The sequence below is a fragment of the Barbus barbus genome (genome assembly GCF_936440315.1).
Source record: "Barbus barbus genome assembly, chromosome: 19".
In the NCBI taxonomy this organism is placed as follows: domain Eukaryota; kingdom Metazoa; phylum Chordata; class Actinopteri; order Cypriniformes; family Cyprinidae; genus Barbus; species Barbus barbus.
The window spans coordinates 22,898,286-22,922,551 of record NC_136747.1 but is presented as its reverse complement, the minus strand read 5'-3'; the positions used below and the strand labels follow the sequence as shown (position 1 = coordinate 22,922,551).

Sequence of the window (24,266 nt, the reverse complement as noted above, 5' to 3'; positions counted from 1 at the left end):
TTTTTATATTTATATGCTTAATTTAAGGATTATTGTGTTAATATGATATTAAAATAAATAATATGAAAAAGTTATCTTTGTTGTATATGAACTGGGTGAGCTTATGGTGATCTTCTACATCTTGTGATTTTGATTTTTTTTAAATTAGGTTTGGTAATGATCATCATAGACTATTTGACTACCATCTTGCCTACTGTCGAATTACTGCTCAATAAATTCAACAGAAATATAGTACTTTATATTCATATTTTAGCTTTGTTTTCAAAAATCATGTACTGAATTCTCTAATGAAGTGGTAAGACTTTATATTGTTTTATTTGTTAACATTAAGATGAATCATTTCTACAAGTTTTGTGAACTAACCTGAACGAAGAACAATTGTTTTTATAAATACTAACGTTAACAAAAATTAATAAATCCTGGAAAAATATGTTGCTCAACATCAGTTTATGTTAACCATGGCACTGAAAAATGTGACTTTATTGTTAAATGTTACACATTAAGTTTCTATGAATTTTCACTGCCATGAGTTTCAGAAGTAATTGCATTGGATTCAATGATATTGCTAATGATGATATTAAAACTGTGCATTTTACTAGTGTTGGAGTTCTCAGCATGCACTGGGACATGAATCATCAAGGACACCGTGATCTGTACCGTACCAATTTACTGTTTTATTTAGAAAGAAATGCAAGAGAACTGACACAGATGTAATCATCACAGAATAAGATGGCTGTCTATAGACTGTCTATGTATGGGACATATACCGGAGGGATAGAAAGTCACACTCACACAAATGATTTACACGATCACAATATTATTTATAAGAAATGTGGTTTTCGACAAGCACAGGACTTTCTGATAGAAAAGACTCTTATCAAAGAAAAAAAAAAAATCACAAACGACATTCATATTTGTACATAATTCATCATAAAAGACACACAAGCAATCCTTCAAACTCAATGCCGATTCAGATGAAGTTGTAAAAATTACACCAGGCTCCGAACGCAATCTTTAGTAGTATTTCAATATTTACTTTCAGCTTAGGACAAAAAAAATACAAAGACTGAACTTATTCACATTTCCAAATTCAACAACCATATCAAACTGATGTACTGCATTTATACACACAAAATGTGCTCAAGTGTATCTGTGACTGAAATGTATCCATGTATACTTATATTGACCTTTTTTTGACTATTTAAACTTTACAATCCATCTTTGACCTCATATACATCTGCTGTATATCTCCTTGCACAAATGAAACTTTTTCACCTCACTTAAAGTTCAACAATTATCAAAAGACTGACGAATGCTTCAATATAAATAAATATCAGTACTACAATGTCTGTACAATATCACATTTAAAAGTCAGTGTTTTCCTTTATTTAAAAAAAAAAAAAAAACTTCACTAGCACCCTTTTTGCTTTAATGCTTTTTTTAGGTTGACGCAAAACCCAGCAAACGCCAAGCTGCTCGGCGTAAAGTAGTTTTTGAGCAGATACAATTTGACCTTGTTTAAATTCATTTAAAATGCTGAGGATGTAACAAACAGGGAGGAAAGGGGGAAATAACTTTAATATCTTTGTGTTTCGGAAGACAGATGACGTTACAATCATAACGACAGGTGAAATTTTCCAAATTATGTGTATTAATCTTAAACTAGTCTTGGATGGTCCAAAGCTGTGACCCATTTTGCAATGGCTTTACCTTGTCTTGTCCCATCTCGCTCATTCTATAAGGGCTTGTCGGTCCTGTGTGCCGTGATGAAGGCCATGCCATGCGTGCGGAAGTGTGTGTTAAGGTCTGAAACCTTGTCGAAGCGCCGGCCGCACACCCTGCAGCTAACCCCTCCCTCCCCCTCCTCGCCCGCTTTAGGCGAGGATGGCGAGCCATCCTGTGGCGACGCGCCAGGTGATGAGTTTCCGCCCCGATTGTCATGCTGACCTTGGCGTAAACGGTGCGTGATGAATTTGTGTCGGCTGAGTGAGCCGGCTGAGGCGAAGCAGGCGCCGCACTGCAGGCACTGCTGCGGTGCGTTCTCTGCATCACAGTGGATGGGAATGTGGCGCTGGAACTCTTCCCAATCCTGTGAGGTGAAGCCGCAGGGTGTGCAGCGGAACGTGCCGTCGTCTTCTTCCTGCTCGAGTGGCCGGTTCTCAGACGCTCGAGTTCTTTTGGCCGGACTCGAGGCATCTTCTCCTGCGATGTCATCGGTATCGGTGCCGCCCCCTACTGGTGGAGCTCCGCCCTCGTTGTCAAGCTCAGACGAGCTGCCTGCCCCGTCGCCCGGAAGCGAACGCTTTCTGGTGTTTGGAGCATTCTGGGTGAGGAAATTAAAATTAATATATGGATAAGCAAATATCTCTGAACTCTAAAGAGGTGAAGTGTCTAAACTGACCAGCCTGTCTGTTGTTTGTCGAGCTCTGATGCCATGTCTGACCCGAATGTGCTTCTCCAAAATCAGACGACTACTAAACGTACGCTTGCCCTCTGAGCAGTGCCTGAGGAGAGCAGTATATATGGACAATATATGCAGAATTAGAGGGGCAAACTAAACAAACGAAGAATCGTTTTTAGGGAGGAAAAGAAAGATTCAAATAAATTTGTGGTTAATGAATATTTGACTCACGGGCAGCGGAAGACTCTCTTGACGCCCTCATGTATTATCCGTACATGTCGACGAAGGCTGTTGGCTGAACTGAATGAGCGTTCACACAGTCTGCAGGGGAACTTCTTCATTAACTAGAGGAAGAAAAAAAGACAGGCATATCACAAATGTAAAGAAATTTGAATAATTTATTGTAAACTAAATATACAATAATAAAAAATTAAATCTCTTAATGTTTTGGATACTGTCATCCATGGCATATTGGAGGCTTGACTGTTTCAAATAAATAAACTAAAATAAATAAATGTTGTGCAGTAAAATCCTTTAATGCTAAATGTTGTGCACTAAAATCCTTTTAGTTACTTTTTCTTATTTGTAAGTCGCTTTGGACAAAAGCGTCTGCTAAATGACAAAAGTAAAAAAGTAAAGAGTGTAAAGACCATCGACTCTACCGTGCGACTCCACCGGGCAGGGACACCGGCAAGGGATAGTAGTAGCTTTTTATTTAATTTTTTCATTGATATGTTTATTATTGAAATGTTGTTGTTATATGCATGTGTTAATTTTATTTAATTTCTTTATTTTCTTAAATATGTGGGTAGATAGTATTTATAGAGTTGTAACTTTTTAGTTTTAGTTACTTTTTCTTATTTGTAAGTCGCTTTGGACAAAAGCGTCTGCTAAATGACAAAAGTAAAAAAGTAAAGAGTGTAAAGACCATCGACTCTACCGTGCGACTCCACCGGGCAGGGACACCGGCAAGGGATAGTAGTAGCTTTTTATTTAATTTTTTCATTGATATGTTTATTATTGAAATGTTGTTGTTATATGCATGTGTTAATTTTATTTAATTTCTTTATTTTCTTAAATATGTGGGTAGATAGTATTTATAGAGTTGTAACTTTTTAGTTTTAGTTACTTTTTCTTATTTGTAAGTCGCTTTGGACAAAAGCGTCTGCTAAATGACAAAAGTAAAAGAGTAAGTAAGTAAAGTAATGCATGGCTATCCGTTGATTATCCCTTACATAAATACACACATATACAATATATATTTAGAAAATATTTACATCTATATACATTTATATTCTTATATTTTATATAAATATATTTAATATATAAACATAACAGTTTTCTTAAATATATACATGCATGTACTTGTATTTACATAATAAATATACACAGTATACACATATTATGTGAACAAAAACTTTTATTTTGGATGCGATTAATCGTGATTAATCATTTGACAGCACTAATATATATATATATATATATATATATATATATATATATATATATATATATATATATATATATATATATATATATATATATATACATATATATATATATATATACATATATATATATATACATATATATATATATATATATATATATACATATATATATATATATATATATATATATATATATATATATATATATTACTTTTATTCAGCAAGGACATATTAAAACCCTTTGGGGTTGACTGCATAGCCGGCGATACCAGCCCGTTTTTTTTAAGATCAGTACAAAAGACACTAAAAATACTCTGTTGATTTTGGTCACACAAATAAGTGTTATACATCAATCGAAACTGTTAAGTGTCTACTTTTTTTTGTGTACACTCACAAATACAACAAAACTTTGTGGTTTTGGAAAAAATAAGAAAACAAACTGGGTGCGCAAAACTACTTTTTGAAACGTCACTAAAATGAACTGTAACTCAGGAAATACTCAACACACAGACATGGGATCTTTCAGAAGAAAGCTTGAAGTGTCTACTTTTAAATGAAGCAAGTCTTATCGAAAACAAACATTTTGTGATTAAGGAATCCATATGAAACCAACACGATGTTCAGTCTTTCCTGTCTAACTCATCATCTCTAATGCGATCCCGCCCTCTTGCGGCTCGCACCGTTCATATGTACATATCCACGTGAGCCGCGTGCACATGGAGACGCCCAACATAAACAAAGCGTGAGGAGATCATTCATCGTGGCTACTGTTAGTTTCTGCAAGAAGACAAGCTGAGTAAAGGCTGGATTTCCCTCAAAATAAGAACAAGAGTTCATCCAGAAGAGGAGATCGATCTGATGAGTAAGTAATGTTTCTTTTTTGCATTAGTTAACGTGTTATTTTTTTACAACATGATGAATGCTACACATCTAAGAATGTTTAGACCATGTTTATAATTAATACTCTGTTCACAAATAGATTTAATAGCATGCTAAACAATAATAATTAGTTTCTCAGATATAAAGAAGTCGTGGCCTAATGGTTAGAGAGTCGGACGCGGGTTCGAGTCTCGGGCCGGCAGGGATTGTAGGTGGGGGTAGTGAATGTCCAGCGCTCTCTCCACCCTCAAAAACACGACTGAGGTGCCCTTGAGCAAGGCACCGAACCCCCAACTGCTCCCCGGGCGCCGCAGCATATAGCCGGGCTGCCCACTGCTCCGGGTGTGTGTTCACGGTGTGTGTGTGTTCACTGCTGTGTGTGTGCACGTTGGATGGGTTAAATGCAGAGCACGAATTCCGAGTATGGGTCACCGTACTTGGCAGTACGTCACTTCATAAAATATCCTTTTTTATAGTACAAAGCATGCGTGAATGAGTTTATACAGAATCATAACAGGCTACTATAAAATCATACATAGACTACGACTACAAAATCATAGTTGGGTTTTTCCCAAACTATAATTCCTGACTGCAATGTTTGAAATCGAGTAAAACATTTTGAATATGATAGGCAATTCATTGTATTTAAACTTCTTACGGCACATTTTTCTTACATTTCACTGCTGATTATACTCTGTATAATTGTGTGACAAATAAAAATCTTGAATCTTGAATGATGTTTTCATGCTCTATATAAAGCAATAAAAGTAATGAGTGTACACTGTAACATGATGAATGCTACTAGTCTAACTATGTTTAGAACATGTTTATTATTAATAGCCTACTCTGTTGAAATTTTTTTTTTTTTTTACGATAGTACAAAGCATGCATGAGTCTATGGCTACAAAACCTACATACATATATATATATATATATATATATACACAGATGCTCCTGATATTAACATGCTCACAAATGTTTTTTTTTTTTTGTATTTTATTAAATCAGATACCTGCACCACAGATGATGAATCCTGATGACTTTCTTCAAACTATTTTCCTCTGAGAGCGCTGTACCAACATCAGATGTTCAACTACACTGACATTCTATGGTAAAACAAGATCCTTGACTACTGATTTTTTTTTTCCTTCTAGAATCCATGGAAAGTAGCAGAAACACTTAAATAACACAGGTATATATCAGGTATGATTTACTTGTTTCATTTGTTGAACAGAATCTGTTGCAGGAATGACTCAAAGTCTGTTGTTACTGATCTAAACACAGTCATCTCTGTGTTTAGATCAGTGTGCACAATAATGTGTCTTTGACCTTCATTATGTATGTTTTGATTATACGGTGTTGTAAATAAAATACAAATAATCAAAAAAAAAAAACTTTTTTTCAATCTCCTCACACTCTGTCTTACCTGCCTCAAAGTCACAGTCACACTGATGGGCCATTAGTGGCCATTAGGGGAGGGCCCTTTGTCTCTCAGGTGAAAATCACTTAATATTCAAGGCCATTGCCACTCCCTCGCATATTGGCTTTCGATCACATCGATCGATCACGTCTTTAAAAATTTAAATCAATATATTGTTTTCTGTGAAGGAGTAAGCAGAATGATTTTCACATAATTGTGAAGTAAATATTCTAGCCTACAAGACTGATTACTCAAAAGTCTTATTCAGGACTATGTAATGTGGGTTTTATGGCCTAATTTCCCAAAACTTACTAACCACGCATAATATTTTTTTTCTAAAAAATGCAAACATGTACATCCATCTTGTTCACATAATATTGTAGCACAGTTTGTATTGAATACAAAAAAAAAATACATGTTGGTCAATAGTATGTTTTAAGTAGCTGAAAAAAGCACAAATATCAGGGCATGTCAAAGCATCTCAAGGGCCCCAAAATCACCTCAGACCCCAGAGGGTTAAACTGATTAAAAGTGACAAAGACATTACAAATTAAATCCTTAAATCATCAATGAAGTCATCACTTATAAGACATTACAAATTATACATGTTAAATAAATGCTGTTCTTTTTAACATTCTATTAATCAAAATAATAAAAAATGTATCACGTTTCCACAAAAGTTTTATTTGTATTTTTTCACAATATTATCGTTTTATTTGTATTTTGATCAAATTCTTATGCTCACAAAGTCTTATTAAAATCTTACTAAAAAACTTTTTTTATTTTCTTTGTAAATTGAAATGGAATAAATGTTTTAAAAATAAACACTGAAAAATAAAATAAAATTAATATAATATAATATATATATATACACACATACACACACACACACAAGTGCATTTTTTAAAGTACCTACCGTGCCATGTTCGTTCTTCATGTGGTCGATGTACTCTTCTCTCTCAGCGAAGCGTTTCTTGCACTCTTTGCACCTCCACTCCATACTCCCGCTTTCTGGAGAGCTCACCTGATCTTCCTCCTCATTCTCCTCCTCTTCTCCCTCATCTCTCTCTTCCCCTTCATGCTCTCCCTCCTCCTCTTCCCCCTCTTCATCCTCTTCTCCCTGTCCCTGGCTCAACTCATCTGAGTTGTTTTCTGTGGGTTTAGGTTTAGAGGTGGAGTTGCTTGAAGGAGCTGAGACCAGAGATGAGGTGGTGGGCGGAGCCTCGGCTTTGATGGACAGGCCTCTATGAGCAGTCTAATGGGAAATATTACAAGACAACTCTGGTTAAATGCATGAGCATCACTGACAGGAAAATGTTACAGTTCACACTGAAGTGGCTGTTGTACTTGGTATGAGCTTTAGACAAGGTGATACACAGAAACCACTTTGTAAAGGCCAAACCAAGAGTTTTACTGTATGCCTTTGCTGACACCACATTCTTTAGAGGAAGTGAAAAGAATGGGTAACACAAAAGGCAAAATAAAAAGTAATTAATTTAAATCTTAAACAATTAATATCCTCAAATGCACTCTATATAATAATAATAATAATAATTATTATTATTATTATTATTAATAAGGTATTTACCTTGATGTGTTCCATCATGGACCCTTTCTGGGCATAAAGTTTAGTGCAGTCTGGACATTTGAACACATGCACCTTCTGTTTGGCCAGGTGAGTGTCAAAATGCATGTAGAGCAAAGGTTTCTGGGTGAACACTGTGTCACACATGACACACTTGTAGATCATCCTGTAGAATTAATATAAGAATTTTTAGCGTTAAAGAATGTATTTAAAAAAAATATATTAAGCACTAATCACAAAAAGCTGTGTGTGACGGGTCAACCTACTTAGCCTGGGCAGTTGTGAGGGTGGGATGCTGGGAAGTGATGTGCCCCTGGGCGCTCTGGGCAGATTTGAAGGCCATCGGGCAATTGGGGCACTTATGAAACACCTCACAGTGAGCTGTTTGAATGTGGGACTTGATGGAGTTCAAACCTCCGAACACAACCTGACAGCTGGAGCACCTGGTATAAAGGAAGTAGATTTGAGCAGGTGCAAGTAGGCAATTTCTTTGATTTAAAACAGAGCTGCAAAGCAAGGAAACTGCCTGCGATATCACAAAACACTGAAAGGAATTTGAAGGCCTGGAACCTGTAGCCGATGCGCCTGGCAAAGTGCAGGCAAGACTCTTCCAGATGGGTCTGAAATGTGGCCTGACGAGCAGTGCCCCCACACTCTGGACACACGTGGGGTGCGCGGTGCTTATGAATCCGCTGATGGGCTGAAACACTGCACCAGTTAGGCAGCATCATGGGGGGAGAGCAAAGCATACAAGTCTGAAACAGAAAGGCAGCAGGGACAACAAAGGAGTTAGTAAATGAAGCAGTTTACACATGAACTTACACATTACATATGCTGGACATTATTTATGAAACATTAGCAAAAATAAATGTGTAAATTGTTCAAAATTATGTAAATTCATTCAATAAAAATAGCATTCAATGCAAAACTTTACTTAGGAATATATACACACACACACACACACACACTTGACCCTGGACCACAAAACCAGTCATGAGGGTAAATTTTTTGAACTTGAGATTTATACATCATCTGAAAGCTGAATAAATAAGCTTTCCATTGATATATATGGTTTGTTATGATAGGACAATATTTGGCTGAGATACAACTATTTGAAAATCTGGAATCTGAGGGTGCAAAAAAATCTAAATATTGAGAAAATCAGCTTTAAAGTTGTCCAAATTAAGTTCTTAGCAATGAATATTACTAATCAAAACTTAAATTTTGATATATTTACAGTAGGAAATTTACTAAATATCTTCATGGAACATGATCTTTACTTAATGTCCTAATGATTTTTGGCATGATACAAAAATCAATAATTTTGACCCATACAATGTATTTTTGGCTATTGCAACAAATATACCCCAGCGCCTTAAGACTGGTTTTGTGGTCCAGGGTCACATATACACATTTATAAATATAAACACACACACACACGTATACATTACTTACTTAATATATATTCTTAATTTCTTATACAACAATTTACAAAGTTGCATTAAACATCTGTGCATTAATTTTCATTTAGTCATTTAACGGTTAATTATTAGCAATTATTGCAAATTAAAATATTTGGAGAAAATTATTTGGAGAAGACCGATTAATTACAATTTTAAAATAAACAAAATGTGTGTGTGTTTGGGTTTTATTACAATTTATTTCTGAGAGATAAAAACATATAGCTGTAAATTAAAGTTAAAAATGATCTATGTGGTGTGGTTAGCTAAATTTCTGGCAGGCCATTAAAAAAATTCTGAAATACTGGCCCAATGGACCAACAGAAAAAAATAATTTGAACACATTCACAATGTTGCAACATACCGAATTAGGAGTAGCTCTTATTTGCTGGAAATGGGTCACTAATTCAGCCTTGCTTGAAAACTGGGCTTGACATTCAGGACACTTGAAGTTGTGATATTGCAGGGCTTCGCCCTTCTTGCAGGGCAGTGGCATCAGGGCCTGGGGACTCTGGGGTCCACGACGAGCAGGGCTGGGCTGGGTTGAAGCTGTGCCTGGAGAAGGGGAGTCCTTCAGTGGACTGGAAGTGGACGGTACAGGAGTCGTCCCTGTCTGGGTGGAGGAGGATGACAGAGGTGGAGAGGAAAGTGATGGAGAGAGCAAACCTAGAGAAATGAGAACATTTAAGATTATTTCACTGCTGACAAGATGGGCTTTTATAAATCTAGTCTATGAAGAAAGGTGGGGGAAAAAAAATTGGTGCTACATGACTAGAGAAAACAGAAAAGAACTGTGGAGTTCTCTTTTGCCAAAAACTTAACACCCACAATGCAAAGTTGATTTTGTTATGTCTGTGAATGTGGGCAGGAATACGAAAATGTAGAAGTTTGATCTGTAATTTTTGTCTTTTGACAGCTCCAGAAACTACAGATTGAACTTCTGCATTTGACAGCGGCGTGATGCCAAAAACAAAATTGCATTACAGGTGTTTTTAGCAACAGAGAACACCAAAGTTCTTCTCTATTTTGTCAAGTAGCACCGATTATTTTTCTTATAAATAAACTGGAATATCTGGGTGCAGGTAACAGCTGGCTGAAAATCTTTTACCTTATTCTTAAATATTAGGCTGAAACAATCCTATTTAAATTGAGACAAAAAGACAGCATGTTGCAAAACTTACCAATGGGAGTAGTGTCTTGTTGGCCAATCATCTGCTCCACTGTAACTGGTCTCATAACCAAATGTGAGCACTGCATGACCAGGCCTCGTTCCTTGTGCTCCCGAGCATGTAACAACAGGCTGCATTTGTTGAAGAAAGCCAGCCGTTTTGCACAGTGATTACACGTCACTTCTATTCTCAAAGAGCGCCGGTCGTAGTGTCGCGCCAGGCTGCGCTCTAAAGCAAAAGCATCTCCACACTCCAAGCAGCGGTAGCCAGTAGTAGGCATAGGAAGACCCCATTCGGGGGGCGGCGGGGTTGAGAGATCTGGACGGTAGCTGGGCAGCAGGTTCTTGCTGTTCAGGATCTTGTTGAACGCCTCAACCAAACTAGACTGGCTACGGGAAATAACAGCACCGGTGCTGTTGACGATAGATGCTGGTTTACATGGCATGGTACCTCCATTGGCGGTTTTACCGACTGTAGGCCGCACGCTTATCCCACCGACGGCTGGCGCGACTGGTAAAGTGGTGGCTTTCGTGATGCTCACCGCTGTGGCAGAGACTTTCGTTTTATCGGCTTGCATGGCCATTTTGTTTTGGACCTTGCTGGCTGCGGCTATCATGGCACTGCTGGCTTCTAGAGTGGATACTGGTAAAGTTGAGCTGGTAAATTTTACCACTTGACCGTCATTTTTTTTGGCGCCTTTTGCAGTACCAGCTCGACTTCCCGTTTGGCCTTTACCTGCCTCTTTATCTGCATTGGCAGTGCCCCCCTTACCTGCTACTCGGGTAACTGTGCGTGTGATACCTCCTGTAGATGTCTTAATGGTCTTGATACGGACTTTAAGAGGTCTGGAGGGAGCATTTCCGCCAGATACAGCTTTTCCACCACTGCTCGGTGATTCTGCGTCTGCTGGAAGGGATTGTGCAGCATCTACCTCCATTTTCTCTCCATCCCTTTTCCCACCATCCTTACCATCTGTATTAGCCACATCTTGTCCATTCTCTGCTAAACCTTTGTCTACCTCCATCTCCTCTTCTTCGTCCTTAGGTTCTTGGAGGGAGGCAGATGGTGATGAAGAGGCAACTGCTGAGCTGCATGATCTTTTTGTAACTGCAGATGTTGGCATAGAAGACTTGGGCATCTCTGGCTCAGGGCTCTCTGGCGAATCTCGTTCTTCTATCACATGCTCTGGGTTTCGCTCTTCTTGGGGTAAACTCTTTCCGGTTCCTGTTTGGACTGGTGCAGAAAGCCAGTTCTGTTGAGCTCGAGGTGAAGCAGGTGATGCCAAGGGAATGTCACCTGGTTTGGGGTAAGCGCTGGGCGATATGGATGTCGAAGGAGGGAGAGAAGGAGACTGTGAATTTTCTGGAGGTGACCTCAGCCGACGTGATAGTTTTGGTGGAGTGGGAGAGTCTGGACTCTCATGGATGACCAGAGATCCTCCGGAATCACGGTCTGAATCCTCCTCATCTGAATCTACACGTCTGAAAGCCGACGAACTAAGACGTGGTGATCCGTTAAATGGTTCTGTTAGAGATGTAGCCAGCGGAGACGATGCCACAGCCCCAGAAACACGGGAACCAACTGAAGGAGAGGATGATGACGGTGAAGAGGATGAAGCCGTAGAGGGAGTGGAAAGAAGTGGTTTTGGTGGGGGAAAGAAAGGAGATGCTGCTCCACTTGTCTCACTAGGAATCGCAGGAGCTTTTGCCTTGTCCGCACCTTCTAGGTTCACCTCCTGCTGCATATGTTGCTGTTGCAGAAGCTGCATTTTCCGGGCCCTTCCGACAGAGTCTCCAGCACCTTGTGCCATCAAGGGTTTCAGCTTATTGAAGATGTTGCTGCCCTGTTTGGAAGTGCCGGAAGATCCAAGCGCTCCTGGAGTCTCTGGAATCACCTTTGAGCTGCATATGGGCCACTGTTCCCCATTCGGCTGGCCCCGGGACTGAGACATATGCACTGACCCACCGGAAGACACAAATCCATTATGGTTTAATGGGTCTGGTACCGAGCTGTCGCCACCATCAAAGGGTTCAGGGCGAACACGGTTCTTCACAATCACACTCACAATAGATGGGTCGCTCTGAGAATCCGTGGATGGGCTGGGTGATCTTAAGGATGAACTTCCACTTACTGAAGCATCACCAGTCTTTATGAGGGATCCTCCGCCTGCTCCTTGATGCCCCTCTACCTCATCCGGGGCGGACTGGATAGCCTCTTTGGCATCAATGTCAGGAATATCAAATGCTGCCAACAGGTCATCAAAATCGGGGGTTTTCATGTCCCCCATGCCGGGTCAGTGGACTCAATCCTAGAACACATAAAACAACATTTCAGAAAACTGTGATAATTGCATAAAAACCTAAATTATTTACTCACCTTCATGTTGTTCCAATCCTGACTAAAGATATTTTGAGAAATGTCTGTGTTTTTTTTTTGTCCATACAATGGAAGCCAATAGTCACCAACACAGTTTGGTTGTCAATATTCTTTAAAATGTCTTTTAAAATGTAATTATACAGGTTTGGAACAACATGACAGTGAATAAATTATATGAACTATCTAACTACTTTGGGTAAACCGTCCTGTTAAGTCCTGTGTTAACATTACATTCAAATTAAAAATGAAAAAAAAAAAAAAGACTGGACAAATGGAAGAGCTCATATTTATTAACAGCTCATTTTTATTTATTTACTTTTTTAAATATTGTAATATGGTGTGATTCAATGGGATCTTTAACGCAGGGGCTAATGTTTTAGCTATATATTTTTTAACAATATACCACAGCAAGTCATCTGTTTTCATAAAGTGAGTTTAATACATATAAAATGTATTTTTTGCACAAACAGTTAATTTACAATTCAAGTAAGTTACTCAAGCTATCAGTTTTTAATCCGTAACAGAAACGCTTCGAGCTGAGGTATATGAAGTGACATTTACTTAACGATTTAGCCACATATATCCAGCTATATTCGCTCTTTTATTTACTTCTGCAGGAACATAAACACAAATATATACAGCGCAACACAAAATGACACCGAGCGGCTTTTGTTAGCTTTGGCTAACAGCCACGTAATGCCTCTGTATAAACTTAGCAATGGTGACTGAACTGCGATGCATATTCACGTATGGAATATGAAAAATAAATAATTTTAAACACATATAAGGTAATATTATGATCCAGCATCCATTTTTTGCCTAACAATGGATCATTTAAAGGTAACAGAGCCTGTTTAGCACGCTAAAGCTGCTATGGTATCAACACAAGAATACAAACAAGCCCTCTTACATGAAATAAAAACATTGCATGAATGCATAATTGATAAAAAAAAACATATTGCTGCAGTATCAACTGAGCACGTTACAGAGATTAATTTAATATATTTATATTCAGAACGGCTAAAACCTGCAGCTGACCGGCTAACTACAAATGGGGAGCGACACTGAATCGCTAATCGTACAATTAAAGGGCTTCTGTCACATGTTGTCCCTTACATGTGGCTTCAGTGTTGCTGGACTGATAAATAAACAGCTGGTGGGCTGATAAACGGATATGTGAGGTGTATTTTGGGGTTTGTTCTGTCATGACGGCGGGGTCCGTGCTGCCCTGTCTCGAGGGTCATTTATGCACAGGCCACTGCAACATTTACCTGTTTATAAATAACCTCACGTGGATGCCACATCATGCTTTTTTGATCATGCATTTTATGTAGGTGCGTATTATTTTACGGATTGTGTATTTTCATGCACGGGGAGCTATTTCGTTTACCTGTTTTTTTGAGATTCCCGACTATCCTCGCTCCAGATGAAGCGCCTGAACTTCCCGTCATCGATCGAGTACAGCCAGGTCTTGGAAGATAACGATGATAATAATGGACAGGAAAATGATTTTTCGTCTTCCTTGATTATATTGTTATGTTTGCATGTTTAGGTATGGGGATGTTTTAGCATTCAAAAAAAAAAAAAAAACTCAACAAAAAACATGACCATTGTTATTGTATTGTATTATGGATGTATAGTTGTTGTTTATTTACATCCTTCCAGGATCTCATATTTCACTGTCTTTAGGTTGATTTGGTTTAGGCCTTGATTAGACGGATTGCGGAATTTTTTATCATTATTATTATTATTTTTTTTTTTGCGTCCCCAAAGCACAGAAGATTAATATTTATTGTATTATCGTATACTATATCTATTGTAAAGTATTATAGTCTAAATATGAACAGAAATTGTATTGCCATTTCACACATCGTCCACAAAAATACAGGCAAAAACAGACAAATACATACTTTAATCAATAGATTGGGTACCAGTATGAAAAGGAAATACATTATACATGAATACTGTGCATCACAGGCAAATTGTTAATCATTATTGTGAATCTCTTGTATAGATATACGAAATAAAGGATTATATTAAATGCATCTATATCTGTCTATCACATAGACTGTATTGTATTCTATTATTGACAATTCCATGACATATTGCATTGAAATGTGCAGAAATATACATATCAAAAGCCATTCCAATCCATTTGAAAATGCAACACAATTTTACAAGCTCGTCTGATATATTCATAGACTAGGTTTTAGTGCCATCTAGAGATCAACTGATTGTTCACTGGCGTTCAGAATCAGCTCACAGAACCTTGCGATGAGATTTTCTTTGCTCTTTTATCCTGCAGATGCTAACAAGGTCATGAGCGATGCTTTTTGAACACCAATAACATTTCCAATGAGCACAAATGCAACGTTAATCGGTCAAAAACGTTCAAAAATGCATGAAAATAATTGTTAAAAAAATTGGAAAAAAAGCGCTATATATACATTCAACTTAAAACGAGAAAGTTGAGCATTCGTAAATGTCCATAGTTCTAATAGTTATTGCTTTATGGAGAAACCTGAAAGTGTCTATAGGGACTTTTATTTGCGAAACGTAACAGGCCGACGTCTTAGTGACGTCTCACATCTTATCCAATCAGAAAGCACTTGTAAAAATTCGAACGCTTATGGGCGGGCTTCGAACTCGCTGAGAGGGAAGTTCGCGGAAACGTAAATGGTGGTTGGTTTTTGTAAATTGCGTTAGGTAAAATATTTTTCACATTCAAACAGAAATAGTATTTGATGAAGTAATCGTCACAATTGTTTCATTTACAAGAGAAACAGTAAGTGTCATAAATATACTAATTCAGAACAAATGTAGAATTTCCTGGTGTGTTTATTAGCTAGAGTGGCTAGCTAGCATTGGAGGGAACGATCTGAAACCTGTATGAACAACATTTCTCTATATTTATTCAGAAGTAAAAGTTATATTTACTGTTGTCCTTCATTTACGTTAAGACGAGTGTTAGTTGACTGTAAGTTACATATAAACGATGTTAATGAAGCTTATGACTTGATAGTTGTTTTTCATCTAGCGTTAGACACAACAACAACAACACGCCATGTCCCACAAACAGATTTATTACTCTGACAAATATGACGACAACAAATTCGAGTACAGGTAAGCAAATATTTCACTCATCTGTACAGTTTACAAATAATGTTTTCCGTTTTTGTGTTGTGGAGCCCCAGAGACAGCAGTGCTGTACGTATATTAAACGAAACGATATTTATGATATTTAGTTGATATTTAACGTTAGTTTTTATAAGATCAGAATAAGTAGAAACATGATATGTATGTTTTCTGAGTTGTTAAAATGACATTTATAATGAGGGTGAAGTTTGCCATTCATCTTCAGGCATGTCATGCTTCCTAAGGACATCGCTAAAAGAGTCCCCAAGACCCATCTAATGTCAGAGACAGAATGGAGGAATCTGGGTGTTCAGCAGAGTCAAGGATGGGTACATTACATGATCCATCAGCCCGGTATGTATCTATGTGTGTGTTTGTTAGAATGTCAAACCCTCTGTTGAACCAGACTGTCTATTTTAATATACCTGTACATACAATTGTCAATTTGTATATTGTTCATTCACTATTTACTTGTTCTATTTTTATTCTGGGTTTTTATCCAGTCACTGTCATTCTGTTGCACTGCAGAAGCTTCTGTCACAAAAATAAATTGCTTGTATGTGTAGACATGCATGGCTATAAAGCTGATTCTGATTCTGACCTCAACCAAATATGTGCCGGCTCTACTGGTGTCACTGCTCATATTCATGTTCATGAATTCTTTTCTTTATAGAACCACATATCTTGCTCTTCCGACGTCCTCTGCCCTAATCCCAGTGACTCCAGAACCACAAACTAAAGGAATTGTGAAAACTGGATGCAATCTGAAGATGTCTGATGTCATGAGAGATGCCAGGTGCACCTCAGATGAGATGGTGTCAATATCATGTGTATTGCCTATTCTGTGGGTTAGATTATCATCACTGCACTTGATCTCTGCCTTAACTGAGAGATAGAACTGTGCGTAATTTCCTGCTGTGCCTGTATTTATTATTCTTTATCAAACTTGTGTTATTATGATTCTGTATGAGCTTCACTTGATGCATTTTTTGCATTGGTGAATTGACTCTGAAAGGCCTAACAGAATTTGAAATTGTTTAACAAATTACACACACTGCTTTATTAAAAATAAACTTATTTTTTTTCTCCCTTTAAAGTATTAACAATGCTGTTTGTACCAATATCTGTCAGCAGTACTAGTAAGCAGCTGAACCTATTTTCTCAAGTGTTTAAAAAAAGACTCACAATAGTGTATAATACTGTACCTATGTACACTAAAACTATTTCAGATTAACACCAAACCCTGATTGGATATAAAGCAAGAAGGTTTACTTCAATTCTGATGAATTTGAATACATTGTAATGAATGCTTTAACTTTTACTAGACATACAATGTGCGAGGCTTCAGTGTGATTCCCTTTGAGGTATTTTTAGTTGTACAGCAGGTGCTGCTTGATCTTAAACACTGGCATTTATCTTGTATACATAATACAATACACACGTGTATGTGTGTGTATCGTCGCAATACTTTTCATTACCTAACGGCTAATGAATCTGAAGACTTCTGGGTTGCAAAATAAGATAAATATACTTCCAGGTACTAGTTCAAAGCCCCATCCAGAGTGAAATCTCGTTGGTCTGAAATCCCAACCAGCATAGGTGTTTTTTAAACATATGTTCTGATTGGCTGCGGTTTTGTCGCTTAAGAATGAAATCTGATGCGTCTGGGACCAGGTGTAATCACCGACGCAAAAACGGGGTATGCAGTGCATATAGGTTTTGCCGAAATCATGTGAAAGTCTTAAATACAAATGACAAATTTTTATAAAACGTTTTTTTTTTTTTTTAGCGTTTTTAATGAGTTCAAGCATGTATTTGTTATAAACGGCCGTATCATATCTCAACAAACAGGAGACTTTTCAGAAGCGCACTTTCAGCGCCAGACGCGACTCAAACAAGCGCGGAAAAGGGTTGTGGCTAGAAGGGATACAGCTACGGAAACGAACAATTAAATTAATTTTCTACTTACTAGATTGTGTTTTATTAACGCCCAAACCTACCCCTTACAATAATGAAAAAATAGCAATTGTTGTACAGTGTGACAAAAATTCCGCTGTATTGATGTGCGCATGCCCAGTAGCGCCATACGTATCCCCTCTAGCCTTAACCGCGGAAAAGGTACATGTGCTAAATGAGCTTCAGTTGAACAACACTGAACTGCGGTCTGATGAGATGTTTATTGTGGTCATGGCGCACGCTCTTCAACTGTACGCGAATATGAGGCGCGCGCCCTACAACACTTCATCATAAATAAACCGCTTAAAAAAAACTATGAACACACTGTACAAGCTGTATGTGCTATTGCCCTACACATAAACTTAGCCCTCACAGGAGACTGCATTTCAACTTTCACACTGTATGATTTATAAGCGATTTGAAAAGTGGGGACATGGGTCAATGTCCTGAAAAGTCACCTTCACCTTGTAATACCTGTGTCACACACACACACACACAATCAAACACACACATCCTGTAATCTTAGGTAGGCAATGTACCACATCCTGTCTGAACAAAAGGAAGTGCATTGATGCAGTTAGAAATAATACCTTATAACATCTTGATAAGCAGCATGGAGAGGACAGCGCTTTAGATTTAGATCAGTCTCAAGATACAACTGACACCTGAGATTCTTGAGACACATACACAGACGAAGGATAGGGTAAGCTTATATATAACTGTATATTCTGGTCCATGGAATTCTCAGTTTATATACTGGTGGTGTTGGGGAGGATAGGGGGGAACATCATCATAAACTGCAATTATAAAAGAGAAAGTCCAGTACTTATATACTCCAAGCGTCACGCTGTGATTGGCCAGCGTTAATAGTTATGCATGAATGACTTGACATTTGCATCTTTGTGGTAAAACCTTTGCTGATGCTTTCATTTCTGATGAATACAACTTATCTGTATCTTATGGTCTGAGGGTGAGTACATTTTCAGCAATTTTTTAGGAGAACTATTCCTTTAAATGTATTATTTCTACACAGATAGGAAATCTTGTTGATGCACACAGAAAGAAACAAGCATTTTCTATCTCAGTATATGCTTATTTACCCAACAGACCTGAATCCTTTACTTTCGGCTTTGAAGGGCAAATTTTGCCTACAGACAAAGAACACAGTGTTCCTTTGCTTGTGTTTATGTGCTTTTTCTCTTTCCTTTATTTCCCCTAAAATCTGTACCTATTTTTTGGTGGTCTTAAGTTCAGGGTGATTAAAGAGATCACTAATAATTTAGTAAAAAAAAAAAAAAAGCTTGAAAACCAAACTGTTAGTTAATATAATAATTTTTTTTTAAAGATTGTGTTAACTATGCTGTAATGCTGTGGTCTGTAATAAAATAAAATGTAAGCTAAAAGAGTTCTGTTTGAATGAAACTATGTTGAAGCAAAGAGCAGGTGTGCCGCTATGGTTTCTTGGCCCCCTGAACAGGATATTGACTCGGGCCCCTTCAGTTAAATTGCGTTCCACGGTTAATTCATTTACATTGAAAAAAATGTAAACCAGTTTGTTATTAGTTATGTTACTTCAGATTTTGAAAGAACTACTTTTGATGAACTTTGACTTATTACATTTTTATTATGCTCAGTATATATGCTGAAGATACAGATATTAGTAGCAGCACAGGCTTGATAATTTAGCAGAAAAAGTGGTTGTTTTTACAGGTTCTGTAAATGTTACAGAATTATTCTGGCAATTACAGTTGCAAGAATCCCTATGGGATAACTGGATAAAATTGTATGACTAATAAATATATTATGTTCTATTTCTGATATAAAAAGCAGCATGTTAACAGTGACAAAGTTGATTAAAGAAATGTAGTGCTTAATCTGAGTGTAGATACTATTTAAACTAAACTGAGCTAGACAATGACATCTCTGAATTCAATTATGAAATGCCTTTAACTGAAAATTGAGTGTTTAATCTTATTTTTATACATTACTGACACTCTATCCTCCAATTTGATACTCTTAAGTGCTTTGACACAATCTGTATTGTGAAGCACAAGCACAAGAGAAACACTATAGGGCTATATATATACAAGACAGAACAAAAGTAAACAGTGAGTTACTATGGGACCTACCAAGGAGTGGTGTGGTCCAATGAGTGACTATGGCAACTAATGAGGGTAGCTATTGGAGACAAACAAGGCACACAGCAGACAGAGGCAGAACACACACAGGGAAAATGTAACACTTTATTTACTTGCTTGCTTGCTTACATATTTACTTAATTTTTTGCAGGACAACCATGTATGCAGTTGTTACCTTGCAAGACTCAGATGAGTTGATGGTGGCACCATCAAACTGGTTGAGCGAAGACAAAAAACAATGTTACTGGCCTCCATTCAAATCTACAGAGAAGTTCCTGGAAGCCGTTAAGAACCGTCTTGAGCCTTCAACAGGAAAGAAACCATGGGAGAATTTAGCTATTCTGTTTCACTCAGAATATGGTAATGGTTACTACTTTTTTAAACTTGTGTTTAAATCTTGCATGTAATTTATACTACTTTTTGTTGTATTTATACTACTTGTAAGTTGTCTTACAAGGCTGGAGACATGACGTCATGTGACACATTTAAAACTATTATTTATTCATTGAAATTTGAAGAAAGCATTTTTATCACATTAAGGGTAAGCTGGTTCAATTTGCAATTTAAATGAAACATATGAAGAAAAATGGGCTGGATATGCAAAAAAAGTTTTATATTATCAATTTATTATTCAATCCATTCATGATCTAATATTCAGAATATTTCAGTGAACATTTTGGTTTTCATTTTTGAAATTTCAATAAAAGATACCCTATTCATGGAAAGTTCTTAAAAATATAATATTTTGTTATCTTATTGTAGGCACTTACAAGCAGGCCAAGGAAAAGTGGGAAGCAATGAGTAATGAGAAAGAACAGTAAGTAATGAACTCTTATTGCAACCAAGTAGATTTACACAAAGGAAAAAAAATCTTTTTTTTCATATATTATAGTTTCTTGCTTTCATATTATACATGTTATTTATTAGTAATATTGTTATTTTATGTAAACAGACCAGTCAAAACAAAAAAACAAGTAATAGAAACATCTCCACTGTCTCCGTCAGGAATTTCCTCCCATGGTAAGCCAACTAATTCTGTAATATCAGTTAAAATAAGAGACTGAACTTTTTCATTTTCATTTATTTATATCCCTGCAATTGATTTTACACTACAGAAAAATAAACACTTGACAGTTAGAGAAGAAAAGAAACAAACAACTAAAAGCAGTGTTTGGAACAAGAGTGAATCCACAGTAATGCCGTAAATTGTGCCAAAAGCGGGCATGCTAGTGCATAGGAATGCGTAAATGAAACTTCATAGGAAGCACTGAGGCTTTCCCCTGATTGTAAGATTCAAAGCATCGAGAGTGTCGGAAACAAGGAAATCTGGTGGTTAATAAAATATAAAGCAAGCAAAAGCCTGTGAAAGAAGCTTTGTCAGACGAAGCAGCCACCACAAATTCTATAGTTTATGTTAGGCCTACATGCACAAATAAAAGCCTAACTGTGTGTTAAATTTCTCTTCGACAAATCCGTTTACTTTTTTAATGCCAGTATGAATATCAATATGATGTAATAGAAGAATAATGTACACAATAATGTATATGCAATAATGCACATGGCAAATATTTTCCTGAAATAATTAATAGTCTTCATATTACTTGTATGACTGGGTATATTTAAAAATGCAGTTGATAAAGTCATTTTTGGGACAGAAAGTGAGGCTTCAAGTGAGGCTAAGTTCACGTGATTTTTACTTTAACAACACAAACCTCAAATCGAGGCTTCATCTGACACGCCCATTTATTCTCGACACTAGCTCTGACACATTTGTTCAATCGTCACATCACTACTTGGATCATCTAACAAAGTCTCACAGCGATTCGTGACAATGTCATAAATTTCATATACTCCATGTAACTCGAAGGCCTAGGCCTATAACTCTGTCCTGTCCGTGAGCCCCTGCTGTTGCTTTGGCTGTAAATTTGGATAATGGTATAGTGAGATGGGAGACAGAGCCCAAAATATCCTCAGATGATATTATTTTGTGAAATATTAATATAAATGCTCATTCTTTCTAAAGAAATTTGACAAAAACATATGAGGGTTTATCAGTATTTTTCTATTGTGTTTTGTGTTTCTGTGTAACAGGGACTTGTTGTGACAACTAAGATAGGTCCAAGTGCAAGCTTTATTAAACACAGTACATGGTCAAAACAGGCAGGGTCCGAATATCAGCAAACAGTAATATCCAAGGGCAAGACGAAAGCGTAATCCAGAAACAGGCAATGGTCAGGACAGGCAGCAAAACATCCACAAAAACATAAGACAACAGTTTAAGTTCGAAATCCAAGAGAGCAGTACAGTTAACAAAATAAACAAGGCAAAAACAATGGCAATGAAACAAGACAATTGTAAACATGGAAAAAATGGAAAAACAAGGAAACCGCTCAGAAGAGTCTGCTACAGCAAAAAAGGTTAGTACTGCTTTTAGAGTGGGCGGGATTATTCACGCGTCGTTATAGTTGCGCCGCCTCTACTGCCGTGACTCCTGAAAAACTGTTTAATTCCACGTCGATCCATTAAGCTCTCGCTGGATCCGCTCCTCGGCTATCAACGAGAGGAATGTCTGTACTTCCTCAACAGACAACGAAACAGCCATTTTTGGTTGTTAAGAGAAAGGTGCACTCATTCAAAACAGTTGCATTCGATCCTTCTCTGGCTGTGCCGATTTAAATCTAGGGGGTCTGTTGTGCGCAGACAGTGACAATTTTCTGCGGCCAATCAGTGATCAGCAGAGTTTACACGTCACGTTTTGGTATTGGTACGGCTCACTTAGAACCTCGGCCGAGGTGGTACTATAAAACATTACTAGGTACCAGGTACTGTACCCAGTGGAAAACCCCCCAAAAGCCATACTGAACCGTACCGTGCTGTACCATGCAGTGGAAAAGCGCCATAAGAGACCACCAGAGCAGGGTAGAAGACCCCCACGGCGGAGCAGATGACAACCAGAGCAGGGCAGAATACCACCATAGCAAACAGATCAGGAAGCCATGGCAGAGACTGAGACCGCAGAGACACTGAAACATTGAAAACTACAGATAGTGCTGCCCTTTTGTTGAAAGACATCACATCTGATTTGTAACGAGCATTAATGAATCATCAGCCAATCAAATTTTGATGTTCAATCACAGCATACCCTCTGGTCTTGCAACGTGCCCAGTGCTACCCCCAGCATTTAGTTGGGAATTTCCAAGGTATGAAAGTGAAATTCAACAAAAAGAAAATGACACACGCACTAGTGCCTACATCAGACTGACCTACTAAAAACGCCTTTTTCGAAGAGCTCTTTTGCAGACAAAAGAGAAATAACTGAGAAAGAAAGACCTACTAAACTGGATTCACTAACAAAGGCCAGCAAAGGTTTTGACCATTCTTATATGGCTGCCAAACAGGAAGTAATCATAGAGGAAGCGGTAACAGTTAGTACTTAGGCGAGGGCTCCCTCTGTTGGCATGGTGTTACATTCTTTTGAGTGAAGTGACATAATGCCAAGTATGGTGACCCATACTCGGAATTTGTGCTCTGCATTTAACCCATCCGAAGTGCACACACACAACAGTGAACACACACCCACCGTGAACACACACCCAGAGCAGTGGGCAGCCATTTATGCTGCGGCGCCCGGGGAGCAGTTGGGGGTTCGGTGCCTTGCTCAAGGGCACCTCAGTCGTGGTATTGAGGGTGGAGAGAGCGCTGGACATTCACTCCCCCCACCTACAATCCCCGCCGGCCCGAGACTCGAACCCGCAACCTCTGGATTACGAGTCCGACTCTCTAACCATTAGGCCACGACTTTTTGCGTTATACCCAAATTTCGCTGTACTTTTGGTTGGAGGTTCCGGAAACTGAGGTAACTTTCAGGGTAAGTAGCCATAGCAACTTATTTTCTGAACATAACCTGCTCTGGAGTAGGTTATGTTTCAGGGTCAGCTTACTTCAGAGCATATGTGTGCGTATTATATATATATATATATATATCTTTCTTTAGGCATTTTGGCCAAAAACAGCCACCACACACTGTTGATTTAGTACAAAATTGATGTGTATGTATTCTCTGACAGGTATTAAAAGAAAACGTGAACCATGTGATTTACGTACCAGTGCAAAGGTTCTTTCAGGCAAGTAATTCTGAGTATGTCCATCTGTAACCTATAATAATGTTACAGCCATCCTCAGACTGCTTAAGTGTACAATGTTTTGATGATTATCAATTTTCAAACCAACGCTACCAATTTTGTGCCAGTTTAACAATCTTATTATGAATTCTCCCACTTTTACTGAACACAGATA

The 24,266-nt window shown here is 37.8% G+C and overlaps 2 protein-coding genes across 6 annotated transcripts; one reads left to right on the top strand and one right to left on the bottom strand.

The window, feature by feature from the left end:
* Positions 1–650: 650 nt before the first annotated feature.
* LOC306885712 (zinc finger protein 687b-like) lies at positions 651–14,207 on the bottom strand. Of its 2 annotated transcripts, XR_013785569.1 has the most exons (11): positions 14,132–14,207; positions 10,378–12,673; positions 9,561–9,862; positions 8,307–8,491; positions 8,003–8,179; positions 7,740–7,902; positions 7,068–7,406; positions 6,158–6,331; positions 2,633–2,745; positions 2,402–2,504; positions 652–2,323 (listed from the first exon to the last, which is right to left on the bottom strand). XR_013785569.1 is itself a non-coding variant. In XM_079442432.1 (10 exons), exons 2-10 carry the CDS (start codon positions 12,650–12,652, stop codon positions 1,736–1,738), a joined length of 4,245 nt encoding a protein of 1,414 aa, XP_079298558.1. In that variant the 5' UTR covers positions 12,653–12,673; positions 14,132–14,203; the 3' UTR covers positions 651–1,735. The 2 variants fall into 2 exon arrangements, 1 of the variants encoding a protein (XP_079298558.1); XM_079442432.1 differs by lacking the exon at positions 6,158–6,331 and having other exon boundaries at positions 651–2,323; positions 14,132–14,203.
* Positions 14,208–15,362: 1,155 nt separating this feature from the next.
* On the top strand, positions 15,363–16,965 carry LOC306885731 (cyclin-dependent kinases regulatory subunit 1). 4 transcript variants are annotated; one of them, XM_079442466.1, is made up of 4 exons: positions 15,363–15,447; positions 15,779–15,864; positions 16,103–16,230; positions 16,550–16,965. In XM_079442466.1, the coding sequence occupies exons 2-4, from the start codon at positions 15,806–15,808 to the stop codon at positions 16,585–16,587; spliced, it is 225 nt and encodes a 74-aa protein (XP_079298592.1). In that variant the 5' UTR covers positions 15,363–15,447; positions 15,779–15,805; the 3' UTR covers positions 16,588–16,965. The 4 variants fall into 4 exon arrangements, with proteins under 4 accessions (XP_079298592.1, XP_079298590.1, XP_079298593.1 ...); XM_079442464.1 differs by having other exon boundaries at positions 15,367–15,526; XM_079442467.1 differs by having other exon boundaries at positions 15,377–15,423.
* Positions 16,966–24,266: the final 7,301 nt, after the last annotated feature.

Excerpts from the sequence above, each read along its gene's own strand:
- LOC306885712 (XM_079442432.1), bottom strand. The coding sequence starts at position 12,652 with ATGGGGGACATGAAAACCCCCGATTTTGATGACCTGTTGGCAGCATTT. Across the intron at positions 8,180-8,306 it reads GCCAGGCGCATCGGCTACAG|GTGCTCCAGCTGTCAGGTTG; the intron begins GTTCCAGGCCTT and ends CCTTTATACCAG. Across the intron at positions 7,903-8,002 it reads CTCACAACTGCCCAGGCTAA|GATGATCTACAAGTGTGTCA; the intron begins GTAGGTTGACCC and ends TTAATTCTACAG.
- LOC306885731 (XM_079442466.1), top strand. The coding sequence starts at position 15,806 with ATGTCCCACAAACAGATTTATTACTCTGACAAATATGACGACAACAAA. Across the intron at positions 15,865-16,102 it reads GACAACAAATTCGAGTACAG|GCATGTCATGCTTCCTAAGG; the intron begins GTAAGCAAATAT and ends ATTCATCTTCAG. Across the intron at positions 16,231-16,549 it reads TTACATGATCCATCAGCCCG|AACCACATATCTTGCTCTTC; the intron begins GTATGTATCTAT and ends TTTTCTTTATAG.